General features: G+C 37.8%; 1 protein-coding gene across 1 annotated transcript; it reads right to left on the reverse strand.

Moving 5' to 3' along the window:
- Window positions 1-275: 275 nt before the first annotated feature.
- On the reverse strand, window positions 276-18,859 carry fbxl16 (F-box and leucine-rich repeat protein 16). Its single transcript, XM_084115001.1, has 6 exons — window positions 18,507-18,859; window positions 10,572-11,235; window positions 3,961-4,469; window positions 2,983-3,067; window positions 2,742-2,805; window positions 276-2,149 (listed from the first exon to the last, which is right to left on the reverse strand). Exons 1-6 carry the CDS (start codon window positions 18,515-18,517, stop codon window positions 2,001-2,003), a joined length of 1,482 nt encoding a protein of 493 aa, XP_083971127.1. The 5' UTR covers window positions 18,518-18,859; the 3' UTR covers window positions 276-2,000.
- Between the last annotated feature and the right edge of the window lie 930 nt (window positions 18,860-19,789).

Consider the following 19,789-nt stretch of genomic DNA (forward strand, 5'->3'; position numbering starts at 1 on the left):
GTAGTTCACGCATTTACCAGCAGGGGCACTAACCAGCCAAATCCCTGGTTTAAGTGCATTATTGCAAGTCATTTGATCTAAAAGTACTAGTAATCTAGTCATTTTTGTACAATTTCCTGAAGAAAAAAAGTAGCAAATTGTATGCACTACTGTCCACATATATTATAATATTCAGAGGTAAACATTTCACTAGTTAGAACTTAGGGGTTGCATTTAATTAAATTATTCACCAATCTAAGACTCCAAAACTGTGTACCATGCCATTTTTTCTTTTTGCCAGTTTGCATGTCTTAAGTTTGAGACTGGGTAAAGTAGGTGAACAATTAAGTGTTTTAACATCACAGCAGACCTATCTGAGATGATCTGAGCAGCACATTAATCTCCTGAGAAGACAAATGGGTTCGGCATGGGGTATGGAGCGGGTTGGAAAAGAACAAATGTTTGGTTTCTGTAAATTCTCTTGCGGAACTGTATTCCATGTACCCCAATTTTACAATGAGGTAGGCACCACAGATGAGCAGAATTGTGAGGGCGAAGAACCTGGCATCTCAAAATAAAAGAGACATGTGGGTATAGCATGTGGCGATCTAAAAGCAGACATGTGGGTATTGCTTAAATGGAAAGCAAAACTGCTAGATGAAGAGAGACTACTGTAATAATCTTGTGTGGGATGTTTGTGATCACTTTAATTACACTGCCCTGCCTCTGCATTTGATGCAAATCACTGTAAACTGTATTCATCAGATGTATTTAAAAGCATTTGGGCTGAAAGAGTCGCTGCGCCTGTACAGTAAGAAACTATGGTAGAATTGCCATGCTGTAATGGTTTGGCCTGGTGACAAGTAAGCAATGACGTGAAGTTTCAGGCTGTGAAAGGCCGTCACGTGGCTCCGCTGCATTATGGGATCACTCAAAGATCTCATCTTCATTTGAATCAGGATTAATATAGAAACCTGCACATAAGCCACTAATATCAATTGACATCAAATGGAATTAAAGCAAAACAGGCAGATGAAAAAGCCAAGCTATCTTTTGTACAAACCACAGTCCCTTTGAACCACATTAAAATGTACGAGCAGTTCCAATCCGATCCGCTCCGCTCCCCAACTCAAAATATCTGGAAATGTCTTTAAAAGAGCAATCTGCTGGGGGGAAAAATAACCTCCTGACTTCTGATTATGCTGGTTCCTTTCAAAGGACAGTACCTCTTAATACTGTACCCTTCACCGTACCTGGATTTCCATCTTATTTCAAAGTGTCCCAAACCTCAAACTCATGCCATAAATGTTTCACAGTAATCCTTATCATCAAAAATAATACTTAAAAAAATAATATTTAAAAAAAAGACGAAAAAAGAGAACCGCGTGACAAAAAGCAAGTAGCGTTGATGTGAAACTCTACGTAGCTGTTCATCTCTAAAGTTCTAATTTTTTTTTCCTTTGATAAGACACAGACATGGAGCGGCGGCAGCACCTCTGAGGGGAGCGAGGAACCCAGGTGCTGTTGGACAAAAGTGAAGAGACCCTGTTGCAGTGGCTCTTTAACCTCGTTCTTTCCCTTAAACGTCTCGGTTCCTCTCTATCTTTCCCTGGGTATGAAAGACAGCTCAAACAGGCAGCGCACACCTTTGTCACTTCAAGATAAACAGTTTTGGATGAGACATGGAAACTAGTCTCACAGTTCAGTGGAGGAACATGTTTCATGTATGTGTGGGGGCTGATTCCTATGTGTCATGTTATTTAATGAAAGATCTAGCCACTGCGCTTTGTACATTTTCCCTCTCGCTCGCCACTCCAGGCCCATTCCGACCTCTTTTCTCAGATTTCCCTTTTTATCTTCCACGTCAGTGATCCCTTTTCACCCCTCCAGAAAATAAACTTCCTTTCAATTTTTCTCATTGATTCTCCCTGTGGGTCCAGGATGAAGTTGGATTTATCATCAGTCTGTAGGAGGAGGTTTTGGTGATGTGGTGGGTGCTGGTGCCCATGAAACTCTTTGCTCTACTCGATGACCATGCAGCGGGGCAGATGCTGGGAGTAGTATTTGAAGAGTTCGGCTGTGGCACCAGGGCAGTTGGTCAGTTCCAGCTCTTCTAGCTCCTGCAGTTGGATCAGGCCTGATAGACCAGTGGTGGTCAGCAGAGGGCACCCTGAGACACAGTAAACGAGAGCCGCTCACTTCCTGTTTATAATGCTGTGTGACAACACTATTTGCATCACAGATGATTCCCAACCTGATATATTGGGATTTTGCTTCGTTAAACCTATATATAGAAATTAAGCAAGAAATAATGCTGAAAAAAATTTGTGTTCTTTTAAAATCGCTCTTTCCTATTTTCATTCCATCAAATGAAAAATCTCATGCTAAATAAATGACATCGACTAGTCAAAAGAAACTCGTTTGGTCCTTCTGCGCAGCTGTTGCTGAAACAGGCAGATATTTCTGATCTGCAAATGTACAATGTTCTTTAAAATTAGACTTGTATATCACATTGTGATTATGTATTCATCAACTAAAAGTCAAATTTATCTTTCTTTTACAAAGCAATATATTTTACTCGGACAGCACTATCTGTTATTGAGGGATTAATGGGGCTTTTTCCATAACATGATTAAGCTCAGGTATTCATAGAAACGATCTACTTCAAAACATAGTGTAATTTCATTATTGTGCTTCATCAGGACTTTATCAGTGCATCCTGCAGAATCAGCACTGTACTTTCAGAGAAAGAGTGAGTTTACCTGCTAGAGAGAGAAGACGAAGACTCCTCATGCCATATAGATGCTGTAACCCAAAGTCTTGCACCTAAAAGAACACAAGGGGAGTTGACATCAAATTACATGCAGTTTTAGTAATGTGTTGTGATTGATTAAAAAAAAGTGAATGGACAACTAATGTCAACTACCCATACTTTTTTCTTTTTTTTTTATCATAGTAAGATTATCCCATTTGGGTGACTGAGATAGCTGTACAGACACTTACTTGACAACACCAGCGCAGGTAGAGACTTCTCAGAGTTGACATGGTAGATAAGTAACCCAGGCCTGTATCTGTGATCCTCACACATCTGAATATAGTCATATGAAGGAGAGTTATTTTACTTTAAGTCTTTACCATCTTTAGGCATACAATAATTGGTCCAGAAATATTTTTTTTTGTAATTTGTAATTAATTAAAAACTCTTTTTTTCAGATTAATTATTCAGTGTAGGTAGATATAAAGTTTCACTTACAAAAAATATCATGATATTACCACGGAAATTACATACTTTAACATGCATTATTTTTGTATCAAAATATCATGCTGTTAGCTATAAGATACCATCACTGAATTACAGCACTCCACTGAAATTGTTATAGAACAAGGATATTAAATCTGTAGTATTTGAAATTGTCTTGTCATTGGTGTAGCTTATTCTTCTTGTTATGCAAAAAATTCCTAATAACGCTGCCAAAAAAATTAGATGCAATAGAACGTTAAAGTGACCCCACCCACACAGCATGATTGCAAATGTGATTTTGGTAGTGTACAGAATCAAATGTGAATCGAATTGAATATGAATCGAATTGAATGTAAATTGAATCAAATGTGAATTGAATGTGAATCGAATCGATTGTGAATCAAATGTTAATCAAATCAAATGTGAATAGAATGTGAATTGAATCGAATGTGATTGAATCTCCGCTTCGCGGGAAAATATATATTTATTATTGTAATATATTTAAACAATTATTGATTATTTTTTAAATACATTTTTATTTATTTTTATTTATATATTGATTGATTGATTGATTGATTTAAAATATATATATATATGCACTTTCAAAAAAAAAAAGAAAAAAAAAAAAGAAAACATACACCAGCAAATGAATCAGCCAGTCTGATAGCTTATATTGGTCTATCACTACTTTGGAGGAAATATTTCTTTTCCGCTCCATAATGCAAACTCAGCAGACTCACCGGTCCAGAACCAGCTCCTCCAGTTTGTGTAGGTCACAGGCGATATACTCCAGTGCCATGTCAGTAATGCGGGGGCACCAGGACAGATCCAGACTTCGGAGTTTCCTCAGATTCTCTGCAACCAACTCCACGCCATCGTCTGTGATCTTCGAGCAGCCCGACAGGCTGAGGGAGGTGAGGTTGGGCAGGCTGTGCACCATGTTGACTACACCATGGTTGGTGATCTCCCAGCAGGAGTTCAGGCGCAGCGTGTGGGTGGTGTAGCCTTGCTTGGCGGTGAAGTAGGCCATGGCCGTGTCGGTCACATGATAGGCCTGTAGGCTGAGCTCCGATAGGTTGGGAAGGAGCTGAGAAATGGCGGCGATGGCGTCGTCTGCCACGTTGATGCAGTCGCTTACGCTGAGAGAGGTAAGCCGCGCATTCAAGCTGGACCACAGGCCGGCTTCTGTAAAATCATTGCAGCCGGAGAGTTCAAGATGCATCAGCCCTTGCATCTGTTCCAGCATCACCTGAAAAGCCCAGGATGGAGGAGCAATGTTATTTTAATACATACACATACAACTGCAAATGTGCTCCTAGTTCAGTGAGAGCTGACTAAAGCTTAATGAATATTCACAGCATTATCCTGGAGGAGGTTTTTTTTAAGACCATTCCTGGAGCCTTCTCAGCAATGCACATTCTGGATGTCTCCTTTAATGGACAGACCCAGCTCAGGTCAGCTCAGTAGAGTACCAAACAGCTGATTAATAAATTCATCTGTGTTAAATATGGGGGAAATCTAAAATGTGCAGTGAAACCATTTGAAACACCAGAAAATTGCCCTAATATGGTTCCCATTTAGTTATTTCTTTGAGAACCAATTGCCAGAATGTTTCAGGGAAGTTTTGTGTGATAACCAAATAAGAGCTGATACACAATGTCCTCTAATGGTTATTTTTGGGGATTTATTCTTATAACCACCCAGACAGCAACATAGTGTCGGCCCAGATCCGGCACACATCAGGGGTCTCATTTATAATACTGTGCGTAGGATCCTTGCTAAAAGTGTACATGCGCCCGAAAGCCAAAAATGTCATACGGCAAAAAAAATGTAGACTTATAAAACATAACCAAGAACCTGCGCAAAATTCCCTTTATAAATCCCAGTCAGCGGATGATTGTACGTACATGCGTCTCCACCCCGTCTCCTCCCCGAAATAACTATACATGGAGTTTACAACACCTAGTTTTACTATGCATATCCTCATCTGCATATAATTTGCATAATGCATATTCATCCACGTGATACCATGTGATACCATACCAAAACATTAGGAAAATATGAGATACGTATGTGCAGTCACATTAAATTGCTAAAAATGATTTAGTAGCCTATCCTTGCCTTGTTTTTGAATAAATAAAATAGTATAAAATACGTTTCAGAGAAAGTTTTTCTCAATCTTTTCCACTGGCCAGATAGTATTTTTAACTTCTTTATATTTTTAAGGGAAACAGATAGGCCTTATTTTGCATTATTTGCGTGAAAATGTTTTCTCAGACAATCTGCTATTATCATGGTAAGCAATCCTCTCTGTAGTTAAAACATCAAAACACAGCTTGCCACAGGAGAAGTGTTCAAAAGCATTACATCCACTACAAATACTTCTATTTATTTGAATATAAATTTTTTGTAACTTCTCAGTAATGATTTAATGTAATTTAAAGTCGCCATGAAATCAAATTTTACAATTCGTATTTTTATATGTAATATTGTAGTGTTTATTATAAATGATTTATCTGTGCACTTCATTAATTTTTAAAAATTCATGTGCCCTTATATTCTTTAATCAAATACGTTATCCTTCCCTCCCCCCTCGAAACGACTTCTCTTCTCTTCCTGTCATGTGCTATGGCGCGAGGGCGTGGCAACTCCCCTCAAACCGTTAGTCTGCTATGAGCGAGAGATGGAGAGGAGGAGCGCTAAAGTAAAACCCTGCCATCTATTCAATATTCCGTTTCACTTGGAAATACGTCACAACACTGGAGAAAAGTCGTTTGTAACTTCCGGTTCATGGCAACTTTAAGTGCTTAACTCCATTAATGAGAATGGCATATTTGATCTAAATGTGTATATCAGATGTAAAACATTGATTAAATCATTATTTTATTAATTTAAACTGTTATTGTGAACATGCACTGTATTTATGATTAGGAGTCGGACTCATAATGAAGATTTAAGATTTTCTCATCTGCTGTAAGATATACAGTATATGCTACTGCATATACATATCGATGTCGCCAAACTGCTCCGTCTCCAAAACGTTCGTATGCATGGGTCAAAGTTTGCATGCAGGTGCGCAAATTTTCCCGTCAAGTTTGTTTTTATAAATCACAATATGCGCCTGATGTGGCGTACGCCTTTTTAAGGGCCTGTTTTGCGCGTAGGCTATGCAATGGTTATAAATGAGGCTCCTGGACCTTGTGGAATCACCAGATGTGGGCCAGATCTGGGCAGACACTATGTTGCTGTCAGGGCATGAACTAGCCTAACTTTCCCAGAATGCTGCAGAGAGGTTATTGGTTTTTGTTTGACAAAAACAAATAGCTAAGACATTTGCCAATGGTGTAAATTTTTCAGAATGCCATTACAAGAACGTCACGACTGTTACTGCTGTCATTAAATCTAGAAATTAGGGCAACACGTGTACAATTATCAAAATGTTTAAACAAATAAATGCTATAAAATCAATTTTTATCGCTGAAAACACAAGACCATGGCATAGAGTGAAAAACATAGGCCTATTATATAAATCATAAATGTATGTATAAATTCTTTCTTCTACTAATATGCACGTCTAATACATGTGCACTCACATAATTCATAAATTAACGGCAGAGGTGGACAAAGTACACAACTTCCTTACTTGAGTGAAAGTACAGATACTACTGGTCAAATATTACTCCGTTACAAGTACAATTTGTAAATACTGATTTTTACTTAAGTAAAAGTACAGAAGTACTTGTTTTTAAAAGTACTTAAGTATCAAAAGTAAATGTCAATACATTGTTTTATTATTGTTGCATTTGTATGTAATATGCCTCTGAATCTATGCCTGCCTACCTACCCTTATATCAATATCAAATTTATTTCTAGAACAAAGTTACAGTAGTGGGATTGAATGTGAGATTGAATAAGTGCACTCAATAACGTCCAATGGTTTCGGACACCCAAATGGCTGTTCCCGCAAATAGTGCCCTATTTAAAGTTGTTTTGGCTTTTAGTATGAATATGTTAGCCTTACTGTTATCTATAAGCTTGTGTGCTCCAAAACAATGACAAATGGGGTTCTGATGCAACCCCTGCAACCAAAATCATCCCCTGACTGACGTTACTATTTTCTACTCAAGTAACTTGACAGATTTGTAGTGGAGTAAAAAGTATGATATTTGTCTTTCAAATGTACTGAAGTTAAAGTAAAAAGTTTCCAGAAAAAATAATACTCAAGTAAAGTACAGATACTCAAAAAGTGTACTCAAGTATAGTACTGAAGTAAATGTACTTTGTTACTGTCAACCTCTGATTAACGGTCAGTTTTCAGGTTTTTCCTGTTCACAGATTCACACTTGTTTATATATGTCTTTAGGCTATTTAATATTTACTTATGAGAGTATATATGATTTATATATGACGTCTACTTAATGAACAGAACAGCAAACAAAACGATTCCTCTGCACCACGATTGTTTCTTTATTCAGCTAGTTTTTTTAATTCAAAACTGGTCCTAACTTTTAAAGTCAGTTACATAATATAGATCGGTCTAATTTGAATCGGAAAAGTAAGACTGGTTACCTCTTAACTGCTAGTTGGTCCAACTAGCATAGTCTTAACAGTGGCTAAATTTATGCAACTGGCCTCAGGGCTTTCCTTCGATGTTGCAGACGCTTGCAGTGTGCGGTCTCGACGCTTTTTGGGAAACTCTACAATGACAACAAAGCTCAAGACTTGGAATTATTGAGCAAAGCGGAAAGGACGGAAATAACATTGATGCATGGATGCCTGCAATATCACCGGTGAGTGGCAGCGTTGCTTAGCCAAACTAAACTTGTTTTTTGAGCCAAACCCTTATGTCACAGAATAGATTATAATTCAAGATGCATGATTTCAGTTTTGGCCAGGTGTGCAGGGTGATTATTTTGCTAATTTTTTTAAGTAATGAGGGGCAAAATTAGGGGTGTAACAATATATCTGTCACAATATCGCAACACAAAAATGCAACAGCATGTATCTTGGATAGTGACAATCTGTATAGTTCACACAAAATTAAAATTACTGTGGTAGTTTTTGTGTCAGTACTACATTAAACTACTATATAATGTTTAATATAATGTATAATAATGCAATGGGGGAATATTTGTGGGTCCTGATAATGCCAAATGTCTTATGTTACCAGTAAAAAATGGCCTACATTCTTTTAAATGTATCTAGTCAGTGACAGAGTGCAGGCATATTCGTCTAAAATAATTCTTGAATATTCTGGTGTCACCATTGTCCTGTGCATTGGGTTACCAGCACCAAGTCCAAGCCTTTTCATTTTCATAGCATTTTAATCAACAGTAAAAAAAATTGTTAACCTTTTATAATATGACTTGGAGTATCACAATAATATCCTATCGTGAGTTCAGTATCGTGATATGTATATAATGGTGACATCATGAGGGTTTTGTTACACCCCTAGACAGAATAGTTAAGGGTCAAAATTATTTCCAGTGGTAATCAACAATCACAAATGCTGTCAGTAGAGCTTAATATGTTTTGAACCTTGACATATCTTGACGAAAGAAACCTTTTCTTAAACTGACTGATGTACAATGGGAAAACTGACTATATTCCAAATTAGAAAGATCAATAGAGCTATTTATAATGCTATTAAATGCAGTTAATTAAGTTTATGTGTATTAAATGTAAAGATAGTCCAAAATGTATAACTAGAGTATGGCTCAAATAATGTACACCTGAATTTTTGACCTAATTGTTGTGATCAACAAGAAGTGTTTGCATTCAGAAGGACTGCAACTAATGGATTGTGTGACCCCACTGACCTTAAGCCAAAGAAGAAGAAAAAAAAAGAGGGAACAATGTACACATTTTCTGTTTTTAATCACTTAAAGTTTTCAGTGACATATTATATTTATAATGAAGAGACTAAGACAGATTGCAAGGGAAAGAGCTCATTTTAGCAAGAAAACAACTCTTGAAGGCAGGACTCTTTTATTGAGTACTTGGTCATGATCCAAGCCTTGTGCTGTGATATCTGCCCTGCCCTATATAATTCACAAACAAGCCCGAGGTGCACAGTCCTCTCTCAGACAGATGAAGCTCCAGCTTCTATCTCTGCACATGCTGGTTTGCATATCTGAGGGGGAAAAAAGCTTGGATGCCGTCACGAACAATTTGAGAGTTCACCATGGCAACAAAAGCCCAGTCCTAGAATAGCAACAGCATAGAGACAAGTGTGATGTGTGATCATTGCTGCATGTTCTTGCAAAACACACTTATTTCTAACCATGTATGTTAGGTGCTGTATTTCCATACAGCTAATTATTTTGTCATACTACTTAATGGGGGTGGGTGGGAAATGATGGAAATCTTCAATCATAAAGAGCAATTCTTAGGAGTAATCGCGGTTCAACAAAAAAAATGTTACATCAACTTTTCATAATGAATCAATAATATAGAATTAAATGCTTCACAAATTAAATGTACTTCATTTCAAAGATTTTTTTTTTTTTTTGGATTGTTGTAGAGCAAAATATAAGAATCCATGCTAATTAATGCACAGAAAAAAAATTGTTTGTCATGGTTCTCTTTCAAAAAAATCGGAAAATTTGCTACCGCTCTGGAACGGCGTCCCCTCTCTGATGACATCAGTTTGACGGCTTGGGTTGAATTTCCTTAACCATTCCCCTTCAACCGTCAGTCTGCTATGAGCGAGGGATGGGGATATATTCAATATTCCCTTTCACACAGAGCGTTGATCCCAAAATATTGCCATCAAATTTCTAGAGTGCCTTCTGTGTGAATGCAAACACATCCCAGGATGGGGACCTAGTAACAATGCCGGTCCTGGGGATCAGTCCCGAAATGTGTCCTGTGTGAATAAAAGGCAGGACCAATGCCGCATTCTAAAATTCTAAATAATGCCATGAAATCCATATTTACAATTATTGTTAATATTGCCGTATTTATTATAAATTATTTATCTGTGCACATCATTATTATTGTTTTTCAAATTCATGTGCATTTGTAATATTTAATCAGAATAAGTTCCCCTCCCTCTCGCAGTGACATGTCTTCTCCTCTCTGAAGACGTGTTTACTGGCGCGAGGGCGGGATCAACCTGTCACTCACATGACATCACAGCAATAGCAAACCACAACCATCCAATCAATTCCTGATGGACAAAAACAAGTCCAGCCCTACATTTAATTCAGTTTGTGAAGCCATAACTGTGGTATAAATCTCTACCCGCTGATGGATATTTACCATTGCACAGTATAGCCTACACAAAGTCTTTTGCATGAAAATGTTATCTGTATTTATTGATAGTCAAATAATTCCTGGACATAATTACCTCAAGTCCTGCATCCGTGATAGTCGACCTCTTAAGACTGACAGACTTGACTCCCTTTTTTGACAGCGGATAGTTGTCGATGAACTCACAAATGTCCAAATCAGAGACCCCCACCAGACAGAAGGACTGAAAGCCTCTAAGAGCAAAAGCCTGCAGGCTAACAAACTCCTTCTCCCCATTGGGCAGGATAGTGTAGAGTTCCTTAGCATGTAGAATGGGCATCACACCTTCCCAGAACTTGGGCTGGTAGAGCACTTTCCGCCACATCTTGCAAACCTGGGCTAGAATGCACTTTTCTGCTGTGGTGAAGTACCATAAGAGCCGGTTCAGCACCTTTTCGTCCAGCACCAGTTGTCTCTCCAGCAGGGGCTTGGGGAATTGCCGGAGGGGAGGTTTGATGGCAGTCACGGGGCTCGTGTCCAGGTCGGGGCCCAGCAGTGAGGCGGCTGTGGGCAGGGGCTCCAGGTGATACGGCAGGCTAGGGGGAGGCAAGATGGTGGGCACAGAGGACGACTGGCACAGGCGATTCTTGGCAGCTGGTGTGCCTTTAGTGATGCTGGCCGAACCGAGGCCGTTGGGCTGGGGGGGCAGCTTGACCATGCCGTTCCGCGTCACGCAGGGAGACTTGAGGTCACTGGGAGTGGACATATTCAGCATTGGAAGCCTGTGAATAGACCAGAGTCGAGTTATTGCTCTTGGATGCAATAACATCTTGAGAGAAACTATTATTTTTCACACTATGCATATGACCAGGGCTCTTTAAAAAGTGTTATTTTTTTATGGCAGGGCTTAACAATAACAGTTTTTCCAATGACAGAATTTACTTTTATCTGCCTTTTTAATTTTTAATCAAAACAAACTAATTTGACCATTTCTTTTCACACAGTTTGTGGGTGGCTTAAGGTTTTTTAACCCTAATATTGTACTGTACCCTAATATTTGTAACAGTAGACTTAGATTCAGAGGCTTGGTTAACACTGACCAAATTAGATTTGTGTTTCAAATCCGATCTTTAAGACCTACTGTCTACACTGTCATTTAGCAGACCTGTTTGTTGAATATCTTATATATCTATATCAATTGCAATTGTAAGCATGATGACATAAGTTGCTTTTTTTACAGACACTGATAGTATATTTCAGTATGGAAATGGAAAGAATGAACAAAACCTAGAAATTTGACTTTTTGATATACACGCCATGATGGTGAACTCAGCAGGTGCATGACACAACATACTGTAAGAGCCAGGTGCTTTACCGTATTTTACACATCAATGCAGGCGTTCACTCACTTACTCGCTGACTCATTTATTATTCACAATGTAGTCACATTCACTGTATGCATAGTGAGTTAAAATCAGTAAATTATGTTTCAGCATATAAATATATTGTATCATGCCCCAAATGATGAAAAAGAATAAACAGTCAGTGAAAAATCAGTTATGCCAGTGATAAAATATCTAAACAGGGCATTAGAATTGTTCAGAGAAATGCCTTGTAGGAAGTGACCGAAGAATATACTCTGAAGCGGAGCTGCCTTTTCAACACCCTGGTCCACCTTAAAACCCTCCGTGCAGGTGTGCGTGCTCTGTGCACTAATGGTTCAAGTGTAAAATGTCAATGAGCGTTGCTTGCTTTAAGACATTTTTCTCAATAAGCCCATGACTATCTTTGCAGCTGAAATACCAACACGCTCCAGCATTTAGCCTACTGATTTTGAATGCAGAATGAGTTGGATTTACATGAAGAAAAGCAAAACATGTTGATTTCGCATGAGTGTTTTGACTGAATGACCACTAGACCTTCACAAGAGAAACACAATCTAGGTAAAAAACTATGCAAATGCACAACTCATTTCACAGCTTTTGAAAACTAGTGGGTGAAAAACACATCTAATTTGTTTCCCTAGGAAACCAAACACTAAAGAGCAGACCACAAACCCCATTTCCACCCACACTCAAGAGGTGAAGCTTTTTAAGATTACATCTGATCAACAGAGAAGTAGTGCAAGAACTTACTGATTTGATTAGAAATTGAGCAAAAGAATGTGATTCCCAACTAGGAGTACTTAAGCAAGGGATGGATAATTCATAATATTTCTACTTTGTTAAACCTAGAAAACTTTATATTGAAATTTATTTAAATATTTTTTAAAGATTATTATTAAAAATATATATTAATATATTTAAGATTAATATATATTAGAATGTTATAGAGTAATAGATTAGAATATTTTGACTAATATTGTGTAGTTTGTACATGCATACACACAGCCATTACTCCAATCTTCAGTGTTACATGATCCTTCAGAAATCATTATAATATGATGATATGCTGCTTAAGAGATTTTTTTTTGTTACATGATCCTTCAGAAATCATTATAATATGATGATATGCTGCTTAAGAGATTTTTTTTTTGTTTGTTTGTTTTTTTTTTTTGTGGAAACCAAAATATCTTTTCAGGATTCTCTGAGGAATAAAAACGTCCAAAGAGCAGCATTTATTTAAAATAGAAATCTTTTGTAACATACAGTACTTGTCTTTACCAATTTGATGCAACAAAAATATTAATAGCTTTTTAAAAAAATCGTGCTGACCCCAAACATTTGAGCTGAAGCGTGTGTGTGTGTGTGTGTGTGTGTGTGTGTGTGTGTGTGTGTGTGTGTGTGTGTGTAAAACTTTCATCACAATTAATATTGTGTTGTTGTTTTTTTAAGTTATTGTGTTAAATCATTTAGTTGCTGTTTAAGGAAAGAATACAAAATATGTACGTTTTGAGTTTCTGCTAGAGATCTGCTAGTAATGTTTCTCTGATTTCCTCCAGAAGTGTCAAAACCTGTGAAGACAAACAAGCTCAGGTGTCTCTTTAAAAAGAGACTTGACGAGATGAGTGATTTTTAACCACATGCGATTCATTTAAAATTTAAAGTGAAACATTTTTAATGGCCATTTTACTGATTTAAGCTTTACTGATGGGACTTTTGTAAAACACTGCATTAAAACACAAAAGAATTTGTCTCAAATGGCAGTGTGCAAAGAGGAAAAACTGGCATGAAGACAAAAAATTGCCAGAATTAAGAGGAACTATGTATCTCAAATAGCAGGCATTTATGTGATGTGTAAGGAGGAAGCAAATGGAAAAGTGCAGCAGGTGGAAAGGGAGGAGATGAAGAAAGGGAGGAGAGGGGGAGAGAGAGAGAGGGAGAGGGAAACCTGTTAGTGCAACTTCAGCACCAAGGAGAGCAACTGAACTGCCTGATGAAGCACATCAGAATGCCTTCAGCTACACTTCTGCACTGCAGAGGAGCGCGTTGGCCCACCAAGATGTTGTGTGGGCAATGCAGTCGAGAGTTCCCAATGAAAACTGAGGCCCCATTCAATAAGTTGACACAGAAAAGGCTAGTGGTCCTCTGCACTGGGGCAAATCAAACAATGCAATGACAAACCATGAGCAGCAAATGTTTGAGTGGCGAGGGACGCAGGTTTTTTTTTTTTTTTTTTTTGTAATAAATGAGGCTACAGTAGTTGACATTCTGGATGGGGCTTGATGGGAACTTTCTGTACCGAGATATGTGCTAAGTAAGAAGTGGTGGCAGCTTGCCAGGGCCCTATCGATATGCTGTCTTTACCTTCCATTTCAGCACAAAATGTATAGTTTTAAAGAAAAAGGAGTAATGTGCATTAAAGCTTGGGGTGGGGAATCTATATTTAAACCTATATTTTTATCTCAAAATACCGTAGTGATATTCTCACGATATTCTCACAATATCCTCACAATATTTAGACTTTTCACATTAATAAGAGCGATTCACTCACAGAGGAAGTTTTGTGGCATCAGATCTGCATTAAAAACCAGTATATGTTGCTCAGCAATTCTCTGACACAGTAACCCTTCTCTGTACAAAGGTCTAACTATAACCTCTGGGTGTGTGTTCTCATGTTTCAGTCAATAGGTTTTTATACACCAAAACAGTATTACATAAAGGATGTTAACACCTTATAGATGTATCTGCTTGTCATTAAACCTCTGAAGAACAATTTCAAATTCACATGATTATTTAAAATTCAGATGCTAAAGCTGTGTGGTTCTTCTCTTAACATCCAGCACTAGAACAAATCAGTTCAGCTGTCGCCCCCATGAAGAATTTGAAGAGGGGAAGTAGCCAGGGAAAACCTCCAGAAACAGTTAAGCGGCAGAGAATTTGAAAGTGAGACATGGAAAGGGCATGGCTGCAATCCAGATGGGTTCAAGGGAGTTCATCTGGGTATACAGGAGGGGAAAAAAGCACCTCTTAAATAATTAGGGGGGTGTTTTAAAAGCACACGGCTTATAAATTATGTCCGCATGCTGAGCGCCTTTCTACTTTTCCAAATAAAAGCACCACACGTACAGAAATTCTTTTCTGAATCAAGCTGAGAGGATTAGAATAGCTGGAATTAGCTTATCAAAGATACATTGGCTACTTCTTTACTAATGGATCTACTAAATAACTGATTAAATTGTTTGTTTAGCTTTTACCTCCAGTTATTGCTTATGATTTCATCCTGGCCTCTAACTGTTCTTAATTTTGAAAAAAATCTATAATGACGTCAAATTAAAGACTCATTGGGTCAAGGCCAAATTCTGAGAAATTCTGAGTACTTCTTTTCTAGGGATGATTATTGTCTGTTCCTAGCCAAAACTGAGCAAAAAAAAAAAAAAACTTTATTGAAAATAGCACAAATTAAGATTAAGAACAGATGCTAATGCCTTTAACTATATTGTCCTTCTTTCATAAGCCATTATCTTTTTCAGTTTCAGGGTTACTCATGTCATTGTAAGCCCAAAGTGGCAGGGAAGCCAACTTTCATAATATGGACAAACAAACAGATGAAACCTTCTTCAAAAATCTTTTTTTGTGTTTTGCAGAGAAAGTCATGCACATTTGTAAACATTAGTGTTAGTAAATGTTTTTTTGGATGAACTAATCTTTTAAGGTCTTCTTTGGGGTGTTCAGATAGATAGATAGATAGATAACACTTGGACTTTACATAATATGGTTCTATACTGTTATATACTATCCTGTCCAGAAACGAGATTTTTGAGATGTTTGGCCTGAAAGTTTTTCCTTTACAAACATGCCATTATAGAACATGTCATTTTTCAAATGCTATCGAATACAAGGGAACTGGTCTGTATCAGTCAAGGACAAACCACTATAAACTTTCTAGAGCATTTCTCCAACTGTTGACAGCACGTCTGCATAGAGTAAATCCGTTCTCCCCTCTGCCACTTTGCAAGCCTTTTCATTTCGCTTACAGGCCCGGCCTCCTTACCCATGTTATTAGGATTTACTGACGAAACACACAAGCCCTACGACAACAAACAAGCAAAGAATGGAGACCCGGCACTTCTGCTATGGATAGATGTGGCACACAATGAGGGCGGGGGATGGGACGAGAGAGGGAACGGGGGAGATGGGATAGTGGAAGCTCCTTGGAGTGGACAGGATTGGCAGTGGTCTCTTTGAGAGGGATTTGCATGTTCAAAGCAACCACGCAATCTAGTCGTGTTCTCAGCGAGAGGTGACTTAAGAACACTTCTGAGACTTCCTCTGTGGAATTTCAAATGAAGTTTTAGAAGTTGAATGAAGTTGAACCAAGTCTTTAGAAGTTTATAAGTGGGACAATGGTATGAAATCTGTACTCTTTGAGGAATAGTTTCACTCTACCATTACAGACTTCAAAATTATATTAATGTAAAAAGAAAATCTGCACCTGTATGTGTTTTGGAAGAGCTTCTGCTAGCATGTGTCCTATAATTGCAGTCGTACAAAGATAAATAAGGAATGATGTACAGTCTCTAAAACAGGGAAGGAACCATCTTAATTAGGTTCACATGGTGCCAGCGAAAAACTTCAGGTAGATCCGATACAGTTTGAAGTGTTCCGTGTGGAAAGACCAAAATGTATTTTTTGGTAAACCGAAATAGAAAGAAAAAAGGACTGATAAACTAGCCACCTGATATAAAGGCCATTCACACCAAGAATAAATTAGTGTCCACAACAACAGGCAATAATGTTCTGTTTATTATAAGCACAAACTGCAGTAATGACATGTCATCTTTAAATAGTCAAGCTCTTTTCTTATTAGCTCTTTTCTTATTGGCTCTGTCAATGTTTTTAGCTTTCTTCAGCTGGAAAGAAATTTTTCTTAAAGTGATTTCAATGACATTGTTCCTCTAAGTCCATATCATTATAGTTGTGCTGTGTACTTCACTATTCTCACAGAATTAGAATGATTATAAAGACTTTGTAGTTCTAATCCTTGGTGTGAACAGGCCTTAAAACTGACCAGGAGAGAATGGGATTGTCTGTACACTAAGTTCTGTGGGTTGAGTGTGGCTCCACACTTTAACCCATGATATTAGTTACAGCTAACTCTGGTCTTATTACTGACAAACCAATGGAAAAAAATGTGCAACTGTTAATGTTTCATCCAGATCTTAATTTTAACGTTTTAATGTTGTCAGAGCGCATAGCCTCGTGGGCAGCGCTTCAACACGTGCTGCGGTTTTGATTCAGACAACCAGATATTGAGTTCCGGTGCTTTCTGTGCAGTAATCTCTCTAGTATTCGGCTTATTATTGTCCAAATGTAGTCGGTCATCCAGGTATTGATATAGAAAATGTGCATGCTCAGTGCACAATACTCTGTACAGCTGTAATGGTTAGAGTAGTACGATCATATGCTTTTCTAAACATAGCTTAACTCTCATTAACTCACGGGTGATTTTGAATTAAAATAGTAGGCCTAATCACTAAGGGTCTTCCAAGCTTCTAAACAGCTTAGCAGAATCAATCCCTGACTAGACTTGTTAAGAAATCCTGAAAATAAGCATTCTGTCATCGTTTAATCACCATTTTGTAACTCTAAACCTTCAATTCATTTGAATGTATAAAAAAAGATGCTTAATATTATAAACATCTTTTCTGTTTCACATACAATCATACAGTATTGAAAAGACAGGAGGGTGAGTAAATGATGACAGAATTTTTAATTTGGGGTGAGCTATCCCTTTAAGTTCCTGTCGTCGTATAACACTGCACAGAGAGCAACCTTGGCGCCAAGTGTGGAATCATGCAGTTGTCTAAATATTAACAAACACTGTAGGGCCTTGTATCATTGTGTAAACGCCGTTGCCGTATGTCGAACAAAACATTTGCCTGTTACGTCATGACAACCGCGCGAAACGCGGAGGATAACGTGTGTATCTCGACCTCAGGAAGACGGACAGGTGACGTCATGTACATGAGGAATATTCAGCATCCCATAAGCGAGACAAAGGCCGTGTCAAAACCCAGTGAGCTGCCTGGGCATCACATGTTATTTTCCTAATTAATCAGTATTTCTATTTGGTTTTAAACAAGAAATGATTTTAGTTGAGAAGTTTGTATTAGTATTTTACAGATACAATTTTTGTTTAAAGCATCAATATAACGAACTTAAGTGAGGATTAAGTGAACCAAACTATTTGACAACGGGGACTAGTATTAGTATATTACGATGTTTTGCTATGACAATACTCATTAAGGCAATATTTATTGCAGTGTATGGTCGCGTGCAGCATTTTTGGGCAGCATGCGCCACTGATGTCCAAAAATGCAGCCTGGGTAGGCAGCACATTAGGTTTTGAGACGCATCCAAATACATGCACGTTCACCCGAGCGGTAATAATGTTGCATTCTCGTTTCCTTGTCCTTTCACCCTTTTTATTTTTATTTTTTTAGATCACCACTATTGATCCTCTTCCTATCAAGGCTTGTTCCCCGGGGACAATTGTTATTAGCAGTATCCTGGTTTTCCTTGAATCCTTTGCGTCAAACGCCATCTAAGCTTGATCAAAACATGCATCACATTAAACAATAATCGAATGTATTAACAGTCGATTATCTTACCTTTCTTTCATATGCAGCTCACACGATCATTAATCCATCATAAATCAGAGATCGCTGCCTGGCTCGATCGCGGTTCCCACAACGTTGCAGGACGCATGAGGGAAAATAAATAAATATACCAGTAGCAGCAGCAGCAGCAGCAGCCCTGCCCGTTATTTCCTTTCGGAGGTGATGATAATTTGAGATGTAAACATCTCCCAGTTCCAAAGCCGGAAAATGCCACTTCATATGTGTATGGGAAAAAATATTAAACAAGTGAATTAATGCGCTAGATTAAAATAACAGCCCGTTCATTCTGTTTCTCCACACAAAGCTTGCCTCCCACTCGCTGTCTCTCTCTCTCACATGCACACGCACACAAAACAGACCAATCCCATTTAAAGAGATAGCAGCGAAAATATCAATAATGCATCGCTTTGGGCTGGTGAGCACTGGATGTTTTGTGAGCGTTGGTTGTAACTCTTCCGTAAGAGAAAGATGAAGGCATTGTTTTTTATATATAACCACGTATTTGCATTGCATCCAGATGCATTGATTAATAATATATTAGGCTACACAATACAATTATTAATCTTAATATGACAGGTCGTTCTAGTCCTTAAATAAATGTGATTAGCGTTGTGTTTTAATTTAGTATTAACTGGTCACTATCCGTGTTGTTATCAATCTGTTTGTTGGCGTTCCAGACTAATGGGATCGATGTGGAGTAGCCCAGTTTTACCCCCTTCAACTTATTTTCCCCCATTTGCTTATGTTTGTGCATAAAAATCTGTCTGGGGAAATATTTCCAGACATCGGTAAATGTGACTGCAACTTAACACATCAAAAATTCTCTGCATCACAGAACAATTAATTACACAATAATACATTATGTTGCTGTATTGCTTATTGAAAATAATGCTTATTTAATCTTCAACATATTTTATACATCTTAGAGACGTATTCAAATAAATACATCTCCCAGATGAAAACACACATCAAATAGACGTTTTAGCGATGTATGTGAGAGATCAGGGATAATTTGCTCCCTTGTTTTAGTTCAATCAAAATGAGAGAATGAATTAGTTCAAAGTTGCCACAATTTACTGGGGACAAATTAAAAAGTTGTGGGAACAAATTCTTAATTCCTGGCCACTATTTAACTCAAACAAATGAGATTATTAATAAATCGTGGCTATGATTTACTAAAACGAGAGAACGAATTCGTAATAAGTGGCCACGATATATATATATATAGTTAGCTGAATCTGTCATTAACTGATTACAAATAAAATTTTGGATTA

The sequence above is a fragment of the Abramis brama genome, assembly GCF_963993115.1.
Source record: "Abramis brama genome assembly, chromosome: 1".
NCBI classification, from domain to species: Eukaryota; Metazoa; Chordata; class Actinopteri; order Cypriniformes; family Leuciscidae; genus Abramis; species Abramis brama.

What these genes read in the sequence shown, in the direction of transcription:
- fbxl16 (XM_084115001.1), bottom strand. An exon ending in TCACGGATGCAGGACTTGAG is followed by an intron (nt 4,470 to 10,571) that starts GTAATTATGTCC and finishes TGGGCTTTTCAG; the next exon opens with GTGATGCTGGAACAGATGCA. An exon ending in GAGGAGCTGGTTCTGGACCG is followed by an intron (nt 3,068 to 3,960) that starts GTGAGTCTGCTG and finishes GACTATATTCAG; the next exon opens with ATGTGTGAGGATCACAGATA.